General features: G+C 40.9%; 2 protein-coding genes across 2 annotated transcripts; one reads left to right on the top strand and one right to left on the bottom strand.

Moving 5' to 3' along the window:
• Positions 1–2,041: 2,041 nt before the first annotated feature.
• Positions 2,042–4,246, top strand: c24h8orf74 (chromosome 24 C8orf74 homolog). The gene is made up of 5 exons (XM_033616353.2): positions 2,042–2,123; positions 2,979–3,162; positions 3,279–3,502; positions 3,587–3,742; positions 3,821–4,246. The coding sequence occupies exons 1-5, from the start codon at positions 2,043–2,045 to the stop codon at positions 4,067–4,069; spliced, it is 894 nt and encodes a 297-aa protein (XP_033472244.2). The 5' UTR covers position 2,042; the 3' UTR covers positions 4,070–4,246.
• On the bottom strand, positions 4,247–8,632 carry LOC117249838 (L-threonine 3-dehydrogenase, mitochondrial-like). The gene is made up of 10 exons (XM_033615621.2): positions 8,505–8,632; positions 7,110–7,303; positions 6,978–7,020; positions 6,758–6,828; positions 6,498–6,647; positions 6,227–6,399; positions 6,026–6,116; positions 5,812–5,904; positions 5,474–5,650; positions 4,247–5,391 (listed from the first exon to the last, which is right to left on the bottom strand). Exons 2-10 carry the CDS (start codon positions 7,294–7,296, stop codon positions 5,252–5,254), a joined length of 1,125 nt encoding a protein of 374 aa, XP_033471512.1. The 5' UTR covers positions 7,297–7,303; positions 8,505–8,632; the 3' UTR covers positions 4,247–5,251.
• Between the last annotated feature and the right edge of the window lie 11,324 nt (positions 8,633–19,956).

The following is a 19,956-nucleotide window of genomic DNA, read 5'->3' as shown; positions in this document are numbered from 1 at the left end:
TACCCCGCAGATCTCACATATAAGGCGCATGTTCAGACACGCGTCAAGTCTGCGGCGTAGTGACCGGAAGTACAGTGATTTAGACTTTCAAATTAAAGCGTGCATTTTAGTTTGTAAAGGAAATATTACAATAGACTCGCTTATTGACAGGCTGCCAAATAATTAAAAATGATTGGACCAATAATTACCACCATCATAAAGTCATTTAAATGGTTTAAAATAAAAGCCTTGCCCAAATACTGTGACATTACCATAATAATAGATGTTAATGAATATGGTATTGGCTCATTATTGTATTTTGATTAACCAAATTAGACAGATTAGACAGAAAAAATGTCTAAAAAGCATCTAAAATAAATAAAATAAAACATTGCTGTTTCCAAGGTGTACAGAGAGCACTGACCATATTTAAATTTATTTTGTCACAAAACCAGAGTGATAAGTAAATGTTAGAGTTTCAGGGCTCCAGAGTGAGACCACTTTGGTCACACATGCAACATGAGAGCAAAAATCTGACTAAACTAATATTTTACACTTAACACTGAACTTTTTTTATTGGTTGCACCAGTGACCCTGCCTAACATTTATGACACTGATACACTTTTCCTCACACATAATGTGTAACCAAAGTTCACAAGTGCGATATCAGCCTGTAGGCGACACTGCGTTTGTGGTCTTTTTTTGTGGGTTGTACCAAACTCACACTTTTTCGTTACTCCTAAACTGGGGTATGAAGCAAACCATGACTTTTGTGTACCCTCACACCCCTGGCTGAGAAATTACCAATGCATATGGGAAAAGACAAAAAAGGTGATGCTTAAAAGGTATTATTGTGGCCCAAAAAGGCACAGTGAAAAAAATTGGGTGCATCTAAATTATGTGCTGGTGCACCTAGATGAAATGGTTAGACACACCAGTGCAACTCACTTTGGAGTTTTCCAGTTTGTTTCTTCTTAGATATGAGAAATCAGGCTCAGTAAAATGAGCCTTGCCTCATAAGATCAAAAAATCTTCCAACTGTTGGATGCAGCAAATCCAGACCATTCACCCTTAGGTTGGAAAAGAACTGGGTCTGTTATAGTATCAAATGTAGAGGAGGGAGAGAGAAAGGCTATACGGTCCTTTTTATAGTTACTTTTATAATTACTTGCTTTTATAATTACTTATTAACATTTTTTCTATGGATAATTATTATTCAAAAAGCTGAAATCCACACTTGACCTGTTTGGTTGTGGAAATTCACTGAACTTAAGCAATTTTTAAAACTCTTAAACTTAAAACTAAATTAATTTTGAGCCTTTTTTATGCACGTCATTTTTTCATGTAATTTTTTTTACATGAAGTAAAGTTACATCTCCCTATCTAATGTGAATAATACATCATTTTCAATAAAAGATGAAGGCAATTCAGCTAATCTAACTTTTATTTTTAAATGCACAACCGGAAGTGGTGTATTGTTGACATGGCTACCTTGACAAAATCTCAATGTGTTATCTTTACATTAGAAACCCCACTCCTCCAATTTATACAGAATCTTATGAGGAGGAGGAGAAGAGCAGAAGAAGGGGGGAGAAGAGAGGAGGAGGGGGAAGAGGAGAAGAGGAGTGGGATTCATGTTAAAGAGGATTAACCCTGCCTGAGCCATCTGTAGTCCCTGATTGATTAAGCCTCGTTACATGATAGGACCTGTTAGTGGCTCCGGTGCTCACTGACAAACACACAGACACAAACGATAACAATATTAGCAGCTTCTGTCAATCAGCCGCCATTAAACAACAACAAGTGTCTGATAAATTCATTCAGCTAATAACTATGTTATTGTTCCAAAATATATGGTGAATAATTAATTGAATAACTAATTAATACTATTTATTTTAGTCTACATGTAGTTATATTATATGGCAGAAACTAAAGGTAAAGCTGACAGCAAAGTATTTTTAATCTGTATCTGAACATTCCATCAGCTGCTATACAGTCTACGTCAGCGCGTTCGACGTCATCACGTTAACAGCGCCGCACCTACGCGCCCGCGTCCGTCTCCAATGGCAACCAAGCACTCTCGTAGTTTATCAATGATGGAGTCCCTTACAGAAAGCGAAATAGCACAGATAGTGAAACAACAGGTAGGTGAGCTTTGAATTTACACCTGAAATCTTTATTTAATGACTGAAAAGAGAGTGACGTGTTATTGTGGTGCGTTCCTGTGCTACTTGGAATTTTAAAACACCAACATAATCGACCCAAACATGCAGTAACCGACTGAGAGAGTAAACGCGAGCTAACTTTTGAGGCATTATATGCTACTTTATATTCTTCACTTCGTTCCAGAATAAAATTTTATACTCAACTCCACTATATTTATTTGATAGCTACAGTTGCATGCAGCTTATTAATATACAAAACAATATAATGACCTCATGTAGTCTGATGTGTCGTATAAATTACAACACTTAAACTTAGGAGTTGATTTCAGGGGGACACATGGAACACGTCCCCCTCAATATTTAGAGTCTTTAGTGTATTTGTCCCCATTAATGAAAAGATGAAAGTGGCAGAGGACTTTTATTTTGACAAAATTAAAAACATTTACACCATAAATTTATCCCAAAACAGCACAAAATGGTGCATTAAAGGTCACCAGAACGCAGGAAATTAACTGTTTGATGCTCAAAATCTTCTGGCAGAGGACCCTGAAACCCCACATTTCATATTATGTGTGGAATCCAGATAAATAACCTTAAAAAGCTTGAACACTATATATAAAGTGAAGCATGAAAAGACAAAAAGATGTAATGATGTACTTGTATCAGCAGAAACAACATGTGTAAAGTGAGTGAACCATAACCCAAAGATTGAGGTGCAAAAAAGTTGAGATGTGTCATTCATAAAAGTTAAAGCTCCACCTTTTAAGTCATTGCTTATACATCAATGCATTAGTAATAACTGTGTTGTTGTGGCTGTATCCCTGTCTATGATAGAGAGATGCAGGTGTGCAGAGGCTCAGCTGTCACTTCCTGTGGCCTGAGTTCTGTGATGAGCGGCGGTGCTTCCACCAGGAGTTTGTGTATGACGTTGGCATATTTGCAGCAGCCCGTGGCTTCTCATGGCCTAACGTGATCCGGGCAGCTGTGATCGCCAAAGGCATCTTCCCGCAGCTGGACGGTGAGAGCAAACAGCAATGTAGTATACGGAGGCCTTGAAGGTGACACAGTGCTTCACCTGGAGGTAGTGATTAAAACCTCTCAGGCTGATAGACATTATTGTCTTCTATCCATCAGGTCTCAACGCAGCCAAAATATTGTCCTTGCTGAGAGATGTGCTGTCTGAGTATTTGCCAAACCTCACCTCTGTCCACCAACATGAGTTCACCAAGTTCCTCACAGACATTTGCATCACCCGGCAGAGGCTTCTCCAGGCGGTGGTGGGTGGAGCTGCTGACATGTCCATCGCTCAGCTACACTTGGAGGTGCAGTTGCCGCCTACACCCTGTCCTCTAGCGCAGGTAATGACGCCCTTGTTACCCCTGACTAGCAACCAACTGCAGTTAACATATCATATATCTGAGTGTGCTGTGCATGTGCTGCAGGGTACAGATCTGCATGTGTGGGAGCATCAGCGTCGACAAGCTGAGCTCGCCTCAGTGTTGCAACAGAAGGAGGAGAAGCTGCAGAGTCTCAGAGAAGGGTCAAGGGTCACTGTGGGGGAGGTTGATGTTCCTGAAGATGAGCAACTGGACCAACAGGTAAAACTCACCAAGGCTTATAAAACCACTCAAAAAGCATGTTGGAGTATCGCTCAGTTTGGCTGCCATTCTCTGTAGGGTGTTGCAGCGTTGGTTCGTGCAGCAGTGAAGGCAACAGAAGGTCAGATGCTGGAGAGTCTGAACCAAGAGGCTTCCCTGCTCAGTGACATCCTGCAGCTGAAACTGCAGCAGGCTGCACTGGCCACCGGAAGGCTCCACTGTCCTGTTCTTTCCAACACAAGTCACACTGACTTACATTCAAATGCAAGAAAGGCAAAGCAACACACAGCAAGGACAGGACAGAAAGAGTCTGGGAATGCAGGATAAGGCCTAATATTTATGAAACTGAATTTTATACTTGTTAAGGACCTGCAGACGACCTGTTTAAAAGCATTAATTGTCAGGTTAATCGTCAAATACAACAAGGCAAGACTCCTCAACCTGGTTTATGACCACGTGCATGCACCATGTTTGTGTATGGTTATAAAGGAAAAGCTGTAAGAACAAGTTTCATTTATGTATTTATTTAAAAAAAACTTGATTTGACAGAAACTTCAAAGAATAGCTTCATAAATAACATCAACATTAAAAAAAATAATAATAGAGCTCTGGTGCCTTTCACAAACTCAAGTCATTGAAGCACAACTCCAAAACTGAAGAACTCCGACGGCTGCTACATTAAATGATTAAACATTCATAAAGATTCAGCACCGAGACTGCAGCTTCCACACAGAAAGCAACAACAAAAACCATTTAGATAGAAACAAAAATATCAAAATCACCTAGTGCAAAGGAGCTATTCTTCTTTAACTTGAACACTTGAAGGTCTAAAGCTCTGCTAGGCAACTACGGTTAAAGCACCCGTAAACTATCCCTACAGTAGGGCAAGCGTTACCAGTTTCTATAGTAACAGCACCCGAGGTAAAGCCTTTCAGCGTTTATGATTATGGTGTATTTTGGTGGCCAGTTGGAGTGCAGCTCTTGCTAACAGCTAACTGGTTTTCAGGACGGCAGAGGTGCCCCCCTAAGGCAAGCGTTTAGCTGCTACAGACGACAGGCCGGCATCTGCGTACTTTACATTCACAATATGACATACATACATAAATACAGTACATTCAGAGAGAGAGAGCTTAACTCTCTTAACAGTGCAGTCAGGTGGTGATAGTATCCAGCAGGCGCTTGCAGCACAGTAAGCACATTAGTTTCACACAAAAGCTGGATGGACGTATAAGGAGGGGGTTCAAAATCACAGATATTATCAAAAATATGATATTAGGAGGTCTGGAATGTTTTTGTGATATGGAGTTTCATATCTTAGTCAAACTGGTCGTAATTATTTGAATGGTCTAAATCTTATTATTAATTTAGGATCTTAAGCTTTTAGATCAGACCTGGTAATTTTGTTGAGACATAACTTTTTAAAGTGTATCATTGAACATTAAAAAATACTCAAATCCTCGATGTCACATACTTTCAAGTAAAGCTTGCTACCAAAATGCTACAAAAGGCTCAGTAGGCTTGTGCAAGCTGGTTGCCCATGGTGATGTGGGCCAGCATGGTCTGCACCAACTCTGCGAGGTCGTACTCGTGCTTCCAGCCCCAGTCCCGCCTTGCTGCGCTGTCTTCTAACGCCATCGGCCAGCTGTCCGCTGCAAAGCGACAGAAGAAAGATTTGTAAATCTGGTGTTGTTTAAAAAAAGGCTATAAAGTAGAGATATCATTATATCTCACCTATAGCCTGCCGGATGGGATCCACATTGTAGGTGACCTTGAGGTCAGGCAGGACTTTCTGGATCTCCTGGGTAAGGTTGTGTGGTGTAAAGCTCATGGCGTTGATGTTGTAGGTGCGGCTGACCAGCGTGTCTGCCGGAGCCTCCAAGAACTCTAAAGTAGCCCTGAGACAATCATCTGCACAGGAAGAGGTGACGACGAAGGGAGGGCAAAGGAATGGGTGAGCAGGAGAGGAGACAAAAAGGAGAGAAGAAAGAGATGGAGATGGAAAGTTTAAAATGTTGACAGGGAAAAGGGAAAAAACAGCTCTACCACAAAATTATAATGTCCGGCATTACCGATGTACATCATGGGAAGCCGTGTGTCGCCGTGCAGGTTGCACTCAAAACAGCCAGTTTTCACGGCTGCATGAAAGATCTGGACAGCGTAATCTGGGAAATGTAAAAACAGATCAAGATTATCTTCTGCTTAATCTGTAAAAAATACAGCCAACTACAACATCTCTATCACATTCTCGGGTAGGTTTAACACTTCCTCCTCAGACCTGCTTACCTGTAGTTCCCCCTCCTGGCTGGGAGTCTGCTGAGATGATACCTGGATACCTGAGGCAGCGGAAGTCCAGCCCATACCTGTGGTGGTAGTACTGACAAAGAGACAGGAAGCGCTTAAAAATCATTTGGCTTTACGGGAATTCATGGTGCAACACTGAATAAAAATATAGGAATGTTTTGGAGGTGTTTGTGCGCGTCTCACCTCACCCATCAGCTCTGCGTGCACCTTGGAGACGCCATAGATGGTGCGTGGCCTCTGCACACACAGCTCAGGTGTGGGGTCCCTGGGTGAGGACGGACCAAAGGCACCGATGGTGCTGGGGACAAACACACGCAGACCATGTTCGGTTGCTATGTCTAATATGTTATGGAGACCTACGAAGAGAGAGAGAGAGACTGCGCATAAGTGTCTGTGTTGAGATGAATATGTAAAGTCTTATCTAAAATTATTCCATAAATGTTTCTGCATATACCCGTGATGTTGACTTCTTTGGCCAGCGCGACGTTGTTCTCTCCCACAGCGGACAGCACAGCCGAGTAGTGAACCAGCCAGCTGATGTTGTTGTTCACTACAATCTCCCTGAGGTTCTTATAGTCCAGGATGTCTGAGAAGATGAACGGACCTATGGAGGACACGAAAGTTAGCGTGTTTGACCAGTGTCTGAACTCATCTAGTGAGTCCTCTAGTTTTATGTAGACTCACACGAACAGTAGGTTATACAAGAACACTCACCATCGTGGTAGACGTCGTTGGGGGGCTTCCTAATGTCAGACAGGATCACGTTGTTTTTTCCAAATCGTCTCCTGAAGGTTAAACATCAATATACACAGTTCTGAGAACTGAAATCACAGGTGACAAAATGGACCAATAAACCAAAGAGAAGACTTTTCATTCTGAGACAAATTCAAAACAACTACGCCACCTTCAGAGACAGATTACATAAACTCCTTACCTTAGCAACTTGGCAAGCCCCACCCCCAGCTGTCCTAGCCCTCCTGAAACAATAAAAAGAGAGGGTCATTGACTGTTTTAGATATTACATCAAGACAGAGCTGATATAATGACACAGACTGCAAACACCCACCAGTGATGAGGACTTTAGGGTGGTCAATGTCAGTGCAGGACGGTGGAGTTGTTCTCCCAAATGCTGATAACTGTTGTGAGGATGAGCTGATACCACGCGCTGCTGAGATCAATCTCTCAACACTGCAGTGGGGACTGCTCCCAGCATGCTTCACTGCACCCCTCAGCAACTGCGTCACCAGCATCATACACCTCCTGTAAACAAAAGCATGCATTAACAGCAACTTATCTGAAGCACTTTAAAATACTGTGAGTCCATGTTGAACCACAGTGCACAACAGTTAAGTTGCATCACCATTACTAAATGTACTTGTGTGTCAGGGGCAATTTGAGCTCACGGCATGAAGGTGTCACTCTAGACGCCACCCTGATGTACAGAACAGGGTGTACTTTTCTGTTTTAATAGTTGTCTACATGGATATAATATGTACCAACACTTTGTAATGCATTCTGCCTGTTAGATGTCATCATTTCTGTTTTGTTCATACAATTTTTTGATGCTTTGTTGTGCGTTTTAAGTAGCCTTAATACCAATAAGTCTAGAGGCAGAAGTTTACAGGCACATGTTTATTAAATTGGATCAGTCAACATAAATAAACACACTTTCTGTAAATCAAGTCTTGCTTAATTCCAACACCTATCTCAGATTAGCTTCTTACAGCCTGCTGCTGACTTGGTCTAAATATAGACTACTTCATGTATATGGCAAACCATCCTTAATCTTATGGGGGCAGTAGGGTAAATGTCGCCAAAGCCATTAACCAACCTTGATCTGCACAATTGCAATCTATGTTAGCAGCACTGAAATGGACATTACATTGTGTATTATAATGTTAAAGTTATGGCCATTACCTTGTTATGTATTATGGTCTGACAACTGTGTAACTTCATGCATTAGAGACACACCGATTATTCATATTTCTAATGAATTACTGTACTTGTAGTCTATGCCGAATTGAAGACAGGAGCCAAACGATTATTTAAAATGTGTTATGTCTTGTGTACGAGTTACACACATTTAAAAATAACGGGAATACTTCTACATAGGTGTTTTTTTTAGTTGAGGTTCGTTGTGACGTCCTCACCAGAAAACACCAAAGTGGCTAACTAGCACTACGTAACTAAACAGGGTGCGAAGCTAATGTAAACTACGACATATCAGCAGCTGATAAAGTAACTATCTTTGGGGTCAGGCCAACTTGACACCGTCTCTCCTCCTGCTGCTGAACGTTAGATAACAGTAACCTTAGCCTCGCTATCATCTCACCGTTTGACATCAACTTTAGCTAGCTGTGCTTTCATTTAGCCGCGCTAGCTAACACGTAGCCAAACCAGATGTAAACGGCTACTAAGCTGGCGAAATAAAAGCTGTAGTAAAATGGCGTTTATTTCTTACTTTAACGTGAATCAGAAAAAATGAAAAGACGACTTAAAACTCCGTCAGACAGCCAGTGTTTGTGATGAAACATGAAAAGCGGTCGCGTGGCTATAGTAGAGATTAGTTGCACTGTGATTGGCTTACAGCTCGAGAGGCTCGGCTCACGAGCCTGCCCTAATAAAACATAAACTTCCGGCTGGAACTTTCAAAATAAAATCAGTATTTACAACTGAAGGAAGGAAAGGGTGATGTTAGGAAGTTACAGATTACTAATTGCCCGTTAAAAATGTAGTAATTTTGTAACTATTTTCATTACTTTATCAAAGTAATATTACGTATTACATTTGATTACTTTTCTAACAAATGTTTTAAACTGTACAATAAAGCTGAAAAAATGACCGGAAATAGGCGATGCCAAAAGAAACGGTGAAAAAGAAGCAAAGCAACAAAATTAATGTTATATTCTACATATAAACTTTTACCTAAAATAATATATTTGGATGTACCCCCTTTGTAAACACCAACATATTTGTTTGGGAACTGTAAGTTAATTACATTTTTCCCCTAGTAACAGTAACTAATTACATTTACATTCATTTTTATAATTTTATTACATATAACTAGTTATTCCCAAACAATGGCTACAGTTTCTAATATTTTTTGCTGCTTATAACTGGTAAAATGACGCATGTACACTAAATGTAGTAAAGCAATACAAGGCAAAGAGTCCTGCAAAACAATCACTAGGTTAAAATGAGTTTTTGTTGAGTCAGTAATGGCGAGTTTCAGTGTTGCTTTAGTAATGTTGTGAAATATCTTTAAAATATGTTTGTTTACTTCATGCAGAGGAGCAAAAACTCCTACCACAAACAAGTCTAAAATTGCCATAGAGTTGAATCAGTGCCTCAAAGAATTGACAAAAATAAAAGTTTTAAATGGAGATCATATTTATTACAGGGCTGTATTATTGGACAAGACTTTATATCCAACACAAGCTAGAACTCCCCTACTATCCAAAAAAGAGCTATTAATAAGTTTCTTTGTTGCATCTTGCTCTCTTTTGTTGCTTCCTCGAATAGGGGAAACAGCGCCCCTCGGGTTGTGACGGCTGGTGAATGTCTCCCATCATGTGGTCAATAGACGACATTGCACCCTCACAGAATTCCAATTAAGACAAGCCAGGTAAAGTTAATTAAAAAGTATTAGCATTAGCTAACTGTCAAAGTCAGGTCACTGTCATGTCACTGCGAAAATATAACGGACTTCTCCGGAAAAGGAGACTCTGTAATTAGCTGTGAAGCCAGCCAAACCCTGACATTCAACAAACAATGGAAATTTATCAACATTATTTACATCAAACTATGGACGGAGTTAGCTTGTTTCTAATGATAACGGTTAAGTTAGCGCGTTTTGGAGAACCAACGTAAGCTAGCAGCGAAGGAAAAAGGAGGTGAGAACGACAAGTGCAGAGGGGACACTACATGACATGGAAACTTCGTCTAAATTAGAGAAACCTGAATGGATTTCGACGTTAAAACCGTGAGTCAAATATACTTTCTTTCTCTGTGTTTCTCTATTTAGCTCTTTGCTAATGTTAGCTGGTTTGTAACCTGATGCTAAATGTCTCTCTGTGGCTCCCTGTGTGTATTTAAATGCTGTTTTCATGTAGATATTTTGAAGGTTATATTATGTATTTTTAAAGCTGTTGTGTTGTTGCTGCTGTCAGCCCACAGAGGCTTTGAATAATGTGGGTTTATTGGTTGTTAATGTGCTGCATGTGTGATATGTGAATGAGCTTTCGAATGAGACCCCTTTAAAAGATCAGCAAGCCCCAGTTGGCCCCTGAGCCAGAACCACAACCACACATCCTGTCCAACATTATATGAGTCGTCAGCTACATAAATTTTATGCAAACCAATGCATGCTTATTATTAAAATCAAAAGTTCCCATAAGAATAAATTAAGGGATTATGCTGTTGTTGTGAACATTTACTTGAACAATGACAGGTGTGATTAACTTATTCGAGATGTGTTCATGCAAACCCCCATAAAATTAATGGAACAAATTTCCCTCCTGTAATTAAGATGAAATTCAGTGTCAGTCATAACCTTGCCCCTGCTAATTACGTACAAGTGATTTATTCTCTGTTACACGCTGGAAGATTAATCTGTCTTGCATCGCTAACGAAATGGTGGACAAGTGTGTACACACACACATGTACTCACATGAGCACTCTTAGACAAATGCAAACATCTCTGACAAGTTCATGTGGTAATGGTAGGGGGTAACCTCCAGAATACCAAAAAATCCACTCTAATTTTGCACAAAAAAGTCTTTATGCTTAGCCAATATTCCATCCCCTACCATCCTTCATTATCAGGTTTTGATTTCCCAGCGCAATATTTGAGAAAGTGAGAAAGTAAGAAAGTGGATGGGGTCCTACATGTGAAAAGATTAGTGCACAGCAAAATGTTCGTGGCTCAAATCATCATCACAGTTGGCATTTAAAGCTTGGATGAATTCCTGATGGGCCGACTGTGCACAGGTCAAGGGGCCCAAAGTGTCGACCAGGAAGAGACCAAAAATGAGCCCAGAGAGAAGCAAAACAATGTCAAAGATACACAAAATAACTATGAAGGGATATAAAATGACCAAAAAGACACAAATAAACTTTAAAGAGACACAAAACAGCTAAGAAGAGATGCAAAGCAACTACAAAGAGACAAAAGCAGCTACAAAGGGACACAAACCAAGTATAAAGAGAAGCATAACAACCAAAAAAGACACACATATACCCATAAGAGGCACAAATGCCCTCAAAGAGACACAAACTGATTACAAAGAAACATAAAACAACCACAAGGACATACAAAATTACCACACAGAGACACAAAACCACTAAAATATGCTGAAAACTACAAAGAAATGCGAAACAACAACAACAAAAAGAGGCAAAGTCGACGTGGTAGATTTGTTTGCGTGCATGTGTACATCTGCTGCAAACCACCAGGTGGCACTAGATACCAAGAAATCTTAGAACTCAAGAGGCTTGCATCTCTTTTATGCAGCCTGCTGGCCCAGCAAACACAGAGAGTGATCAGTTTATCCTTTTTTGTAATTGTCTGATGACAATACTTTCCATTTCTTTTTATTTTCTATCATTTCCAACAGCTGTTAAAATAACCACAAAATGCAATTTTCAAACATATATTACCCACTGGGTGAAATTAACAGCAGACTATGTTATTTGCATTGTTTTTTCAGAAGCATTTAAACATTTTTATGTCCTGAGTTCCTTGCTTCTCTATCTCTACAGCTACTGGATGATGAGCTTAAAAGTGTACACAGATACGCCAAAATACAGTGTTTCTATTTAGGAATAAATTGGGCAGTCCTGTCTACCTCCACACTCCAAGCTTTTGGATATAAACCAATTCTTCTTGTGTATTCACTTCCAACCGTGCAGAATGGGCCACAATAGATGATGCATGTCTTATTGTTCATTTGCTTAAATGGCCTCTGTTGTTTTTGCCATTTTGGAGGTCTGCCAAATATCTCACGAAGTAGTACACACAAATTCCAGGCTTGTTTTGCTCATTGTTGCCTTGTGTACATGCTGGAAATAATGGGAGGCTTTTCTGGCTGTGGCAGACTCGGTTCTCCACATTAGGAAGAAGATATATTTTTAGTTTAATGTGGAAATGCAGAGTGGAAATAATTACTGTTTGCGTACACAAAAATGGATGTAATTACTTCAACCTCCTGGTTGAAATAAATTGTTTTACACTTTCAAAAACACAATGAAGTGGTGCCCTATAGTACTTTTTCATATACTGTCAAAACAATACAGCTTACTGATGTATTATGGTGGAAAACTGCAATTTGTTTGCTAACATTTGGCAGCTACGGAGGGTCTTATTGATCCCACAGATTCACATGAATAATCATACAGTGCTTTTACACTCAGTAGAAAACTGAGTAGAATTATGTAGTTTCATTTAATACAAACTCTACTGATTTCATTTTAATTGTTGTTAATGTTGCACCCTGAAATTAAAAGTCCTGCACTCAAAACCTAAATGTAAAAGTGCAAAAATATTTGCAGGATAATTAACAAATTAAAAATACTTATTATGCACAATGTCCTCGCACTCAGAGAAGATATTATGGAATATTAATATTGCTGAATGTGCAAGCAGCATTTTAATGTTGTCAACATGGAGCACATTTTAATTATATAATGTTGAGTATTGTAATCTATGGCAATGCATCATATTTTCTCTAAAATTGTTGGAACTGTTCCGATTTTTATGAAACTATAATGGGAATAGTCAACGTGCTTTGCTGGGGGGGACACTTTTGCAAAATAACAGGAAGCCAGGGGCCACTTAAAAAACAAACATGAACAGTATTTATCAGATAAAATTAATAAACAAGGCAAATTCAGTCACAGCAGCCCTGCACAGGTCAGGTGTAAGCAGGGGCATGTCTAGGCTTTCAGGACATTCAGGGCCTTTTCGGGGGCTGCTTGGGAATCTTCCACTGGCCTCTTTTTTAAAAAAACATATTTTGATGATTTTTAAAATGCACTCCAGGCCTTTATTTTCATTTAATGTAAAAAAAAAAAAAATCCACTTTGGCACCCTGCAGCCTCGTGTGGGCCAGATTTGGCCCACAGACACTGGTGTGGATTTAAAGGGGGACATAGGGGACACGCCCCCCTCAATATTTAGAACATGTGCATTCACCCCTGCCCCCAATAAAAACATATAAGTAACAGAGGACTTTCATTTTGACAAAATTTACACTACACTTTTACATTTACACTATAAATTGATGCAGAAAAATTTACCAGAATGCAGGAAATTGAGTGTTTGAATCAAAAGCTACTGACGGTTTGAAATTAGCAAAATAAAAGCCTCATAGATTTAACACATCTCTATTAATTAGGAGCTGTCTTTGCATTTTGCACAGCCTGTTATATAAGTACACAAATAGCCATTATACACACACAGATATTTTTTATAATTACATAGTAAAGAGTACTATTTATGTAAGTAACTCCTCTCAGAAAATAAAGGTACACTCTAAGTAACGGTGCTCATATTGTAAGTGAACGAGCTCAGCCTCTGTGCTGTCCCAGCACCCAGTCAATGTCCTCCTAATTCACCATCATGACTCCGGCCGCTAATGGGATTGTAGTCAGGCCTATTTATTGCCATTAGGGAATTGCGGCTCCATACAGTGTGTGAGGGGTTAATTAGAAACAAGTGAAGGGGTCAGAGGTGCATGTGTGTGTGTGTGTGTGTGTGTGTATGTTGAGCACATGTGGTCATAAGAGGGCTGGACTTCTGGTAATAGGGGGTGGATTTAAACAAGGATCCTCGGGAGAAGATTTATCCGCGGGCTGTGACACGGGGACAAATAGTGCTGATAGGTGAAGGCCTCTCGGTGTAGAGTCCAGTCTGGATGACAAATAGCTGTGTGAGTGTGTGTGTGTGTGTGTGTGTGTGTGTGTGTGTGTAAAATAGGATACAGACCATATTCACTTATCACTGAGTCAGGTACTTCCTTGAATCCGCTCTTGACATCCAGCAGGGACCCATTCGCTTCTCGCGCTCGCCTCTCTTGTTTTGTCCCTGCCTCTCTCTTTCCTCCTATCTATCTCTCTCCTCTTTAATACTCCCCCCTCCCTCCATCCCTGCCTATACCCTAACCTCCTCTCCTCCAGCGCTCTCAGCAGTATCTCCCCAGCCTCTCAGCTTCCCATATTACACTGCCAGATAAGAGAGGAGAAGGCCCCGACTGACAGGAACCCCAAATTAATTTACAAGCAATGATGCCGTTCCTGGGCTGATAGAACAGTCTTTATACAATATGAAGGGACAGGGAGTGACGCCTCGGAGGCTCCACTGGGGAGGCAGTGAGACCGTGCTATCTTTGTAATTATAGGGAGAGACCTTGATCCTTCTCTGTCTCTTTCTGTCTCGCTTTTTTTCTCAATAAATGTTGCAGAAAGAGCCCCAGGGACAAATCCAAGCTTACTGCTATGGATATAAGTGATGAAGAAATCAGTTTGATTTCTTCCTCAACTTTTCTTTCTTTTTGCGGCTTATATTACGCATGATTTCATCGCACATTATATACTGTACTCCGAGAGACCTTCAGAAGACAATTGTGCCACAGTTGTCCCTTCCTCCTCAGTCTCCCACCGCTGTTACTTTCGACACTTATCGCACAATTCGCCACAGCTCTGCGGCCTAATAGGCTTACCGCACCATAGAATCTAAAGAACCGTAAGTGGATTAAGGAAATCAGTTTTCCAGTTTATATAGCATTCATTAGCCACAGCCAACAGTTGATGCCGGACCAAAGCTTCTACTATGGGAGCTGTTACACCCTGAGTTTTTGGCGTCCATGCTTCAAGGTCCCCTGACAATTGCTCCAAAATGAGGAGATAATAAAGGAAGTCTGGATCCAAGCCGGCGCTCATGGTCTGCTCTCACACAGTCGAGGGCCGGTCCTTGAGTCTACTCACTCACCTCGCTCACTGAATGGCTGGGTAATATTTGTCCTATAGATGAGACAAACAGCTAATGCTGGCCGTAGACCAAACGACCTTTCAAGCAATTTTACCTTCACAAAAAAATTACAATATTGGAATAAAATCATGAGATTTATCCCAGTTGGTGCGCTCCCCTGTTAGTCTTTTTCTTGTTTTGACGTTTCGACAAAATCGAACATGTTAAATTTTATCATAAGTTTTTAGTCTTGGCTAATACTGAAGTTCAATTAAGTCAGCAGTGTCAACAATCAATAGGTGCACTTCCTCCAGCACTAAACAAGAAGCAGCAAAACGGGTAGACGGTAAACATGGTGGAACGTGAACAAGTCTCTGTTCTCTTGTACCATGGATAACAAGGAGAAACTGGTGGAGTTGTGGAGTGAACGAGAGCTGGTGTTTAATTTGGCGTGAATCTGATCCACCAATCAGCACTTACTTTAATTTTTGAAACCAGTTCCTCTTATGGAAATAGCATAGCTATCCAACGCAGTCTGGAAGTGAGTTAAGGCGAAAAAATCAACAGTTTATTTTTATAGATTATATTGATGCCAAATTGACGAGAATACTGTCGATATATGATGCCTTTTGTCTTGTATTTCTAGAGTTATGTGTTTTTCCAGATATGGCATATAAGGCATTCTTAATATGTCGTACTTCATAAAGGGAGTTTGGTGTAATATTTTCCACCAGAAACAGGAAATAATCTCAAAAGGAATCCAGCTGTGGTCTTGCAAATAGTGATCCTGCAAGATCCCCATTCTTTGGATAATCTTATAATGTGTGACTAAAAACTTACATTATCTTTAGATGTGATAGGGTGTCAGACTCTAAAATATTTTTTAAAGTCTTCCAGTGTATACAGGGCTTGACGCTAACTTTTTTCCCAAGGAGCACATGTGCTCCTAAGTTGATCAGTACACATGATCAGCTATAAAACCGCTTTGCGCTGGCTGTCCCATTGTTTGTCTATGGAGAGGGCAGCAACGCCTGACAAAGCGGCACCGCTACCCTTGGCGTCGCGCACCGCTCTGATTTTCCGCCCGAGTGCTGCGCTCAGAGTTGAAATTATTTGAACTACGGGGAGAATGGAGCAGGCTTCCCTGGAGATCCGCCGCTTAACCCGGACCATCTCCTCCACACTTTGACTTATTTCCACGCTGCCGACAGTGTCACTTGAGCCCTTTTCACACAGAGTGCGCAAAGCGCAGACCTACGCCAACAAACCCATTCATTGTGTATGTGCTACCGCGGCGCAAGAGCGCATTGTGCCGACAGTGGTTTGGAAAACCGCCCATAACCGTGTCACACGGGGAAGAGGGAAAAGGGAAGGTGGCTGGAGTTCCTCCAACATTTGCGGTTAGATTATCATATTTTTTTATTGACAAAAATATAGGCTGCTTTGGCTGATTTTTTTGTGCGCACATGTGCCCCTAAATATTTTTTACAGTTTGCACACATCTATTTTTAGTCGTAAATGCGAGTGAAACGCTCGCACTGTTGAGCCCTGGTATAGTAGGAATAATGTAGCAGTTCTTTAATTTAAATATCATGTCTTTCCGATCAAACAAAGAGCTAGAGGAGTTGCTACTAAAGTTAGAACCAAACTTCCAAGGAATCAAAGTTTAACTTAGACTAGACTTGGGACTTGTTAGTCTTGACTTTGGACTTCATAACTGAGACTGGGACCTACAGCTCTGCCCATAATCCTTTCCTGTCCCACCTGCTTTTTGTCTCAGCTTGAGTAAAGTTTGCCAGGTGAAATCCGGTCTGATCATGTTTTGATCATTCGCGGTGCCTCCACTTCCTCTGTGGAGCAACAAATCATTGGTAGAAGGTAGCTGTTTTTACAGTGTCAGCCACAGACGGACAGATTACACCTTATGTTTCCCACCTTTAAGCCGTAGTCTGAAATTTAAATTAGAAGTGACAGCCCTGAGCAGACAATAAATTCACCTTTTTCAGTGTTTTAGCACACTCACACGTACAGTCAGACGTCATAACGACATATCAATCATAGCGTTTAAGCCGACAATCTTCAGACAAGAATCTGCTCATAGAACTGGGTCCATGGCATCAGGACTGCTGATAGAAATATTCCACTCACATGTGAGTGGGTGTCCTTCCAAAAGCACAGGAATGGATTCGTTCACATAGTTCGGAGGCTAAATGCTTTGTGAGCTGTGAAATGAGTAATTTGTTGAAGCCAATGTTTGGGGGCAGCTGCATGCAGTTACACAGTCCTGCCGTGATGGCAGTCCAGCAATCCGACACAGACTGAACCGATTTAGGTCCAGTTAACACACGTTAATGTTGGATTCCCAGCATTAGCAGCTCCGGCTCTCTGGGTCACAGGAGAGGGCGACGGTTGGCCAGGACATACTGCCATGTTGGAGGGTGAACCTGTTCTTTATGTCAGATTGATGAACACTTTATAACTCATGGTCTTATTTCCTGGAGGGAGCTGTGACACTTTTTGCTTTTGTTGACAATCATCCAACATGGTTGCTCACTAATTAGTTGTTGACATAAAATTTCTTTGATTTCATGCAACGTGTGATTTTAGATGAAGGGAGCATAGCTTTTTGAATGCTTTAGTGTGGATTTTGGTGAATAATAACACAATTTCGAGGGCACAGTTACACCAGCAAATGGATTTTGTGGAAACACGATTCAAAAGAAAAATAAAACAAGTCTGACTCAGGAGCTTTTATTACAGCAAACTTATAAAAAAGAAGAAAATGTCCACTTTGGGGATCCATAACCTCTAAATCGCTCCAAACCTGGCCCGGGGGCGAAGGGGCTAAGGTGCTGCTGGCAACAGAGCAAACATTACTTGGTAGGGACCGAGATCACGGCGCTAACATAGCTGCCACAGAGACATCGTGCGGCAGCCAGATTGTACTCCTGCACGACTCCGCTCCTCTCGCAGACGGAGAAGTGTAAATCCAAAGCTGAAAACTCCATTAGGCCGAGTCAGTCATGCATCCGTGTGCTCCAGTGCCAGACAGCTCTGTAAATCAGCTTCCCCTTTTTCTAGCTCCACTGAAGAAAACAATATGGGTAGTGTCTGGGTACTGAGCATCGGGCCCGTGGGTTACACACACGCAGACACACACATACACACACACACACACACACACACACACACCCTAGGGGCCTGGCTGCTACAGAGTGAGACCAAATGCTCAGATCCAGGTTGAACTAACCACTGACATGTGCACCTGTCAGACATGGGCTGCTGAAGGTGTGTGTGCACTTCAGTGTACATGCAGCATAGTGTGTGCGTGATATCCAGACTTGCTGAGTCTTTTGTGCCCAAAAAACGCATCGAGCGCCACCAGACAGTGTGTTCAGATTCATCAGTCTGTTTCCTTGAGGCATTGGTGTCGTGTTATTTTGTCATTTAACACACACACTAGCAGTAATTGTGATTGACTGTGTGTGTGACCAAAATCTTTCACAGTTTGTTGCAGCATAACTTCCTTCTCAAAATGTATTTGGATTCTCTCTCTCTCTCTCTCTCTCTGTTTCTCTCTCTCTCTCTCTCTCTCTCATACATACACACACACGGAAACACACAGACTGTAAAGTAAACGGATTTGGAGTGTGTCCGCCCGTCCTAATCTGTTGGCCAGTAAAGGCTGACTGAGGCCTAGCAGGTGCTAGACACTTGTCTGTGGAATGCGGAGGGCCAGACCTCAGACCTCCCACCAGGACTGAGCTTCCTCTGTGCTGTGACTGTGTGTGTGTGTGTGTGTTACATGTGGAGGGTGCGTGGGTGGCGGTCACCACCTGCTCTCGACCTAATTTCAGTTTTTTCTCAGGACCAAAACATTGCATCGCACTCGGCTGGGTTTTAATCTAAATTATGATGGATTGAATTGCAAAATTGGAATGACCTCAATTTCCCCAGTATCACAATTATTCTGTATTTTGCTTCATAGTATAAATACAATATATGATATTAAATTACAATATCAGGGTCAGAAAATACTGTTATGCCTTAATATTTTGGCCTAATATGATTTCTGGAAGTTTTCAAAGATTGAGTGCTTGATTGGCATTTTAACATTGCTGATATTTGCTTTGGTCAGCTACAACATAATACCTTTAATGTACACTACAGAACAGTATGAGAATCTGATACTAATGTACTTTGGTTTTTAATTTTACATTTAATATTATCTGATGTGCAAATAGTATTACTGGTACAGTTAACATTTTGAGTTCCACAAAAATCCTGCTTTAATGTGTATCTATAAATGTCAGGCGATTCATTGTTCTTCAAATATGCTTTTCCCTTAAAAAGACAAATATACAGCTTCAATTCAAGGAGAACATTGATTGTAAGAGACTAAACATTTAAACATTTAGGGGAGACTTGTGGGTACCCACAGCACCCATTTTCATTTAGATACCTTGAGGTGAGAGTTCAAGGGACCCCTTTGAAAATGGCCACACCAGTTGTTCCCCCGCCAAAATTTAGCCTAAATTTGGAGCATTATTTAGCCCCCTTCCTGACAAGCTATGCTGAATTTGTTGGTACCAGTGGATGCCTTATGTTGTCTAGTTTCACAAGATACCACCACCTTTGCACTAGTATTTTGTCATTTTGTCAAGAGAGATTAGAGATGATGGAATCCAAAAAGCACCCTGAACACTTCAGTTCAGCCTACAACTGCTAATACAGACCAGGGTCAGATTAAACTGCTTCTGACCCTTCTTATTTGCAGGTCAGCTGGAGAAGTTGCTGCTGTTTTGCAGTGTGTCAGTTATTTTTGCCTCTTCAGAATATGCATGATGTAACTGTAGTGTCAGCTGAAAAAATAGAGGTATCCAAACTAGACTTTGACACAAGACAGGATGTATTAAATGGTAAAGATTTAAAAGCAAACTTAAGATGA

Source organism: Epinephelus lanceolatus, chromosome 24, assembly GCF_041903045.1.
Source record: "Epinephelus lanceolatus isolate andai-2023 chromosome 24, ASM4190304v1, whole genome shotgun sequence".
Taxonomy (NCBI): Eukaryota; Metazoa; Chordata; class Actinopteri; order Perciformes; family Serranidae; genus Epinephelus; species Epinephelus lanceolatus.
Note: the sequence above shows the minus strand (reverse complement) of the source record. Positions and strands in the feature narration are given on the sequence as shown.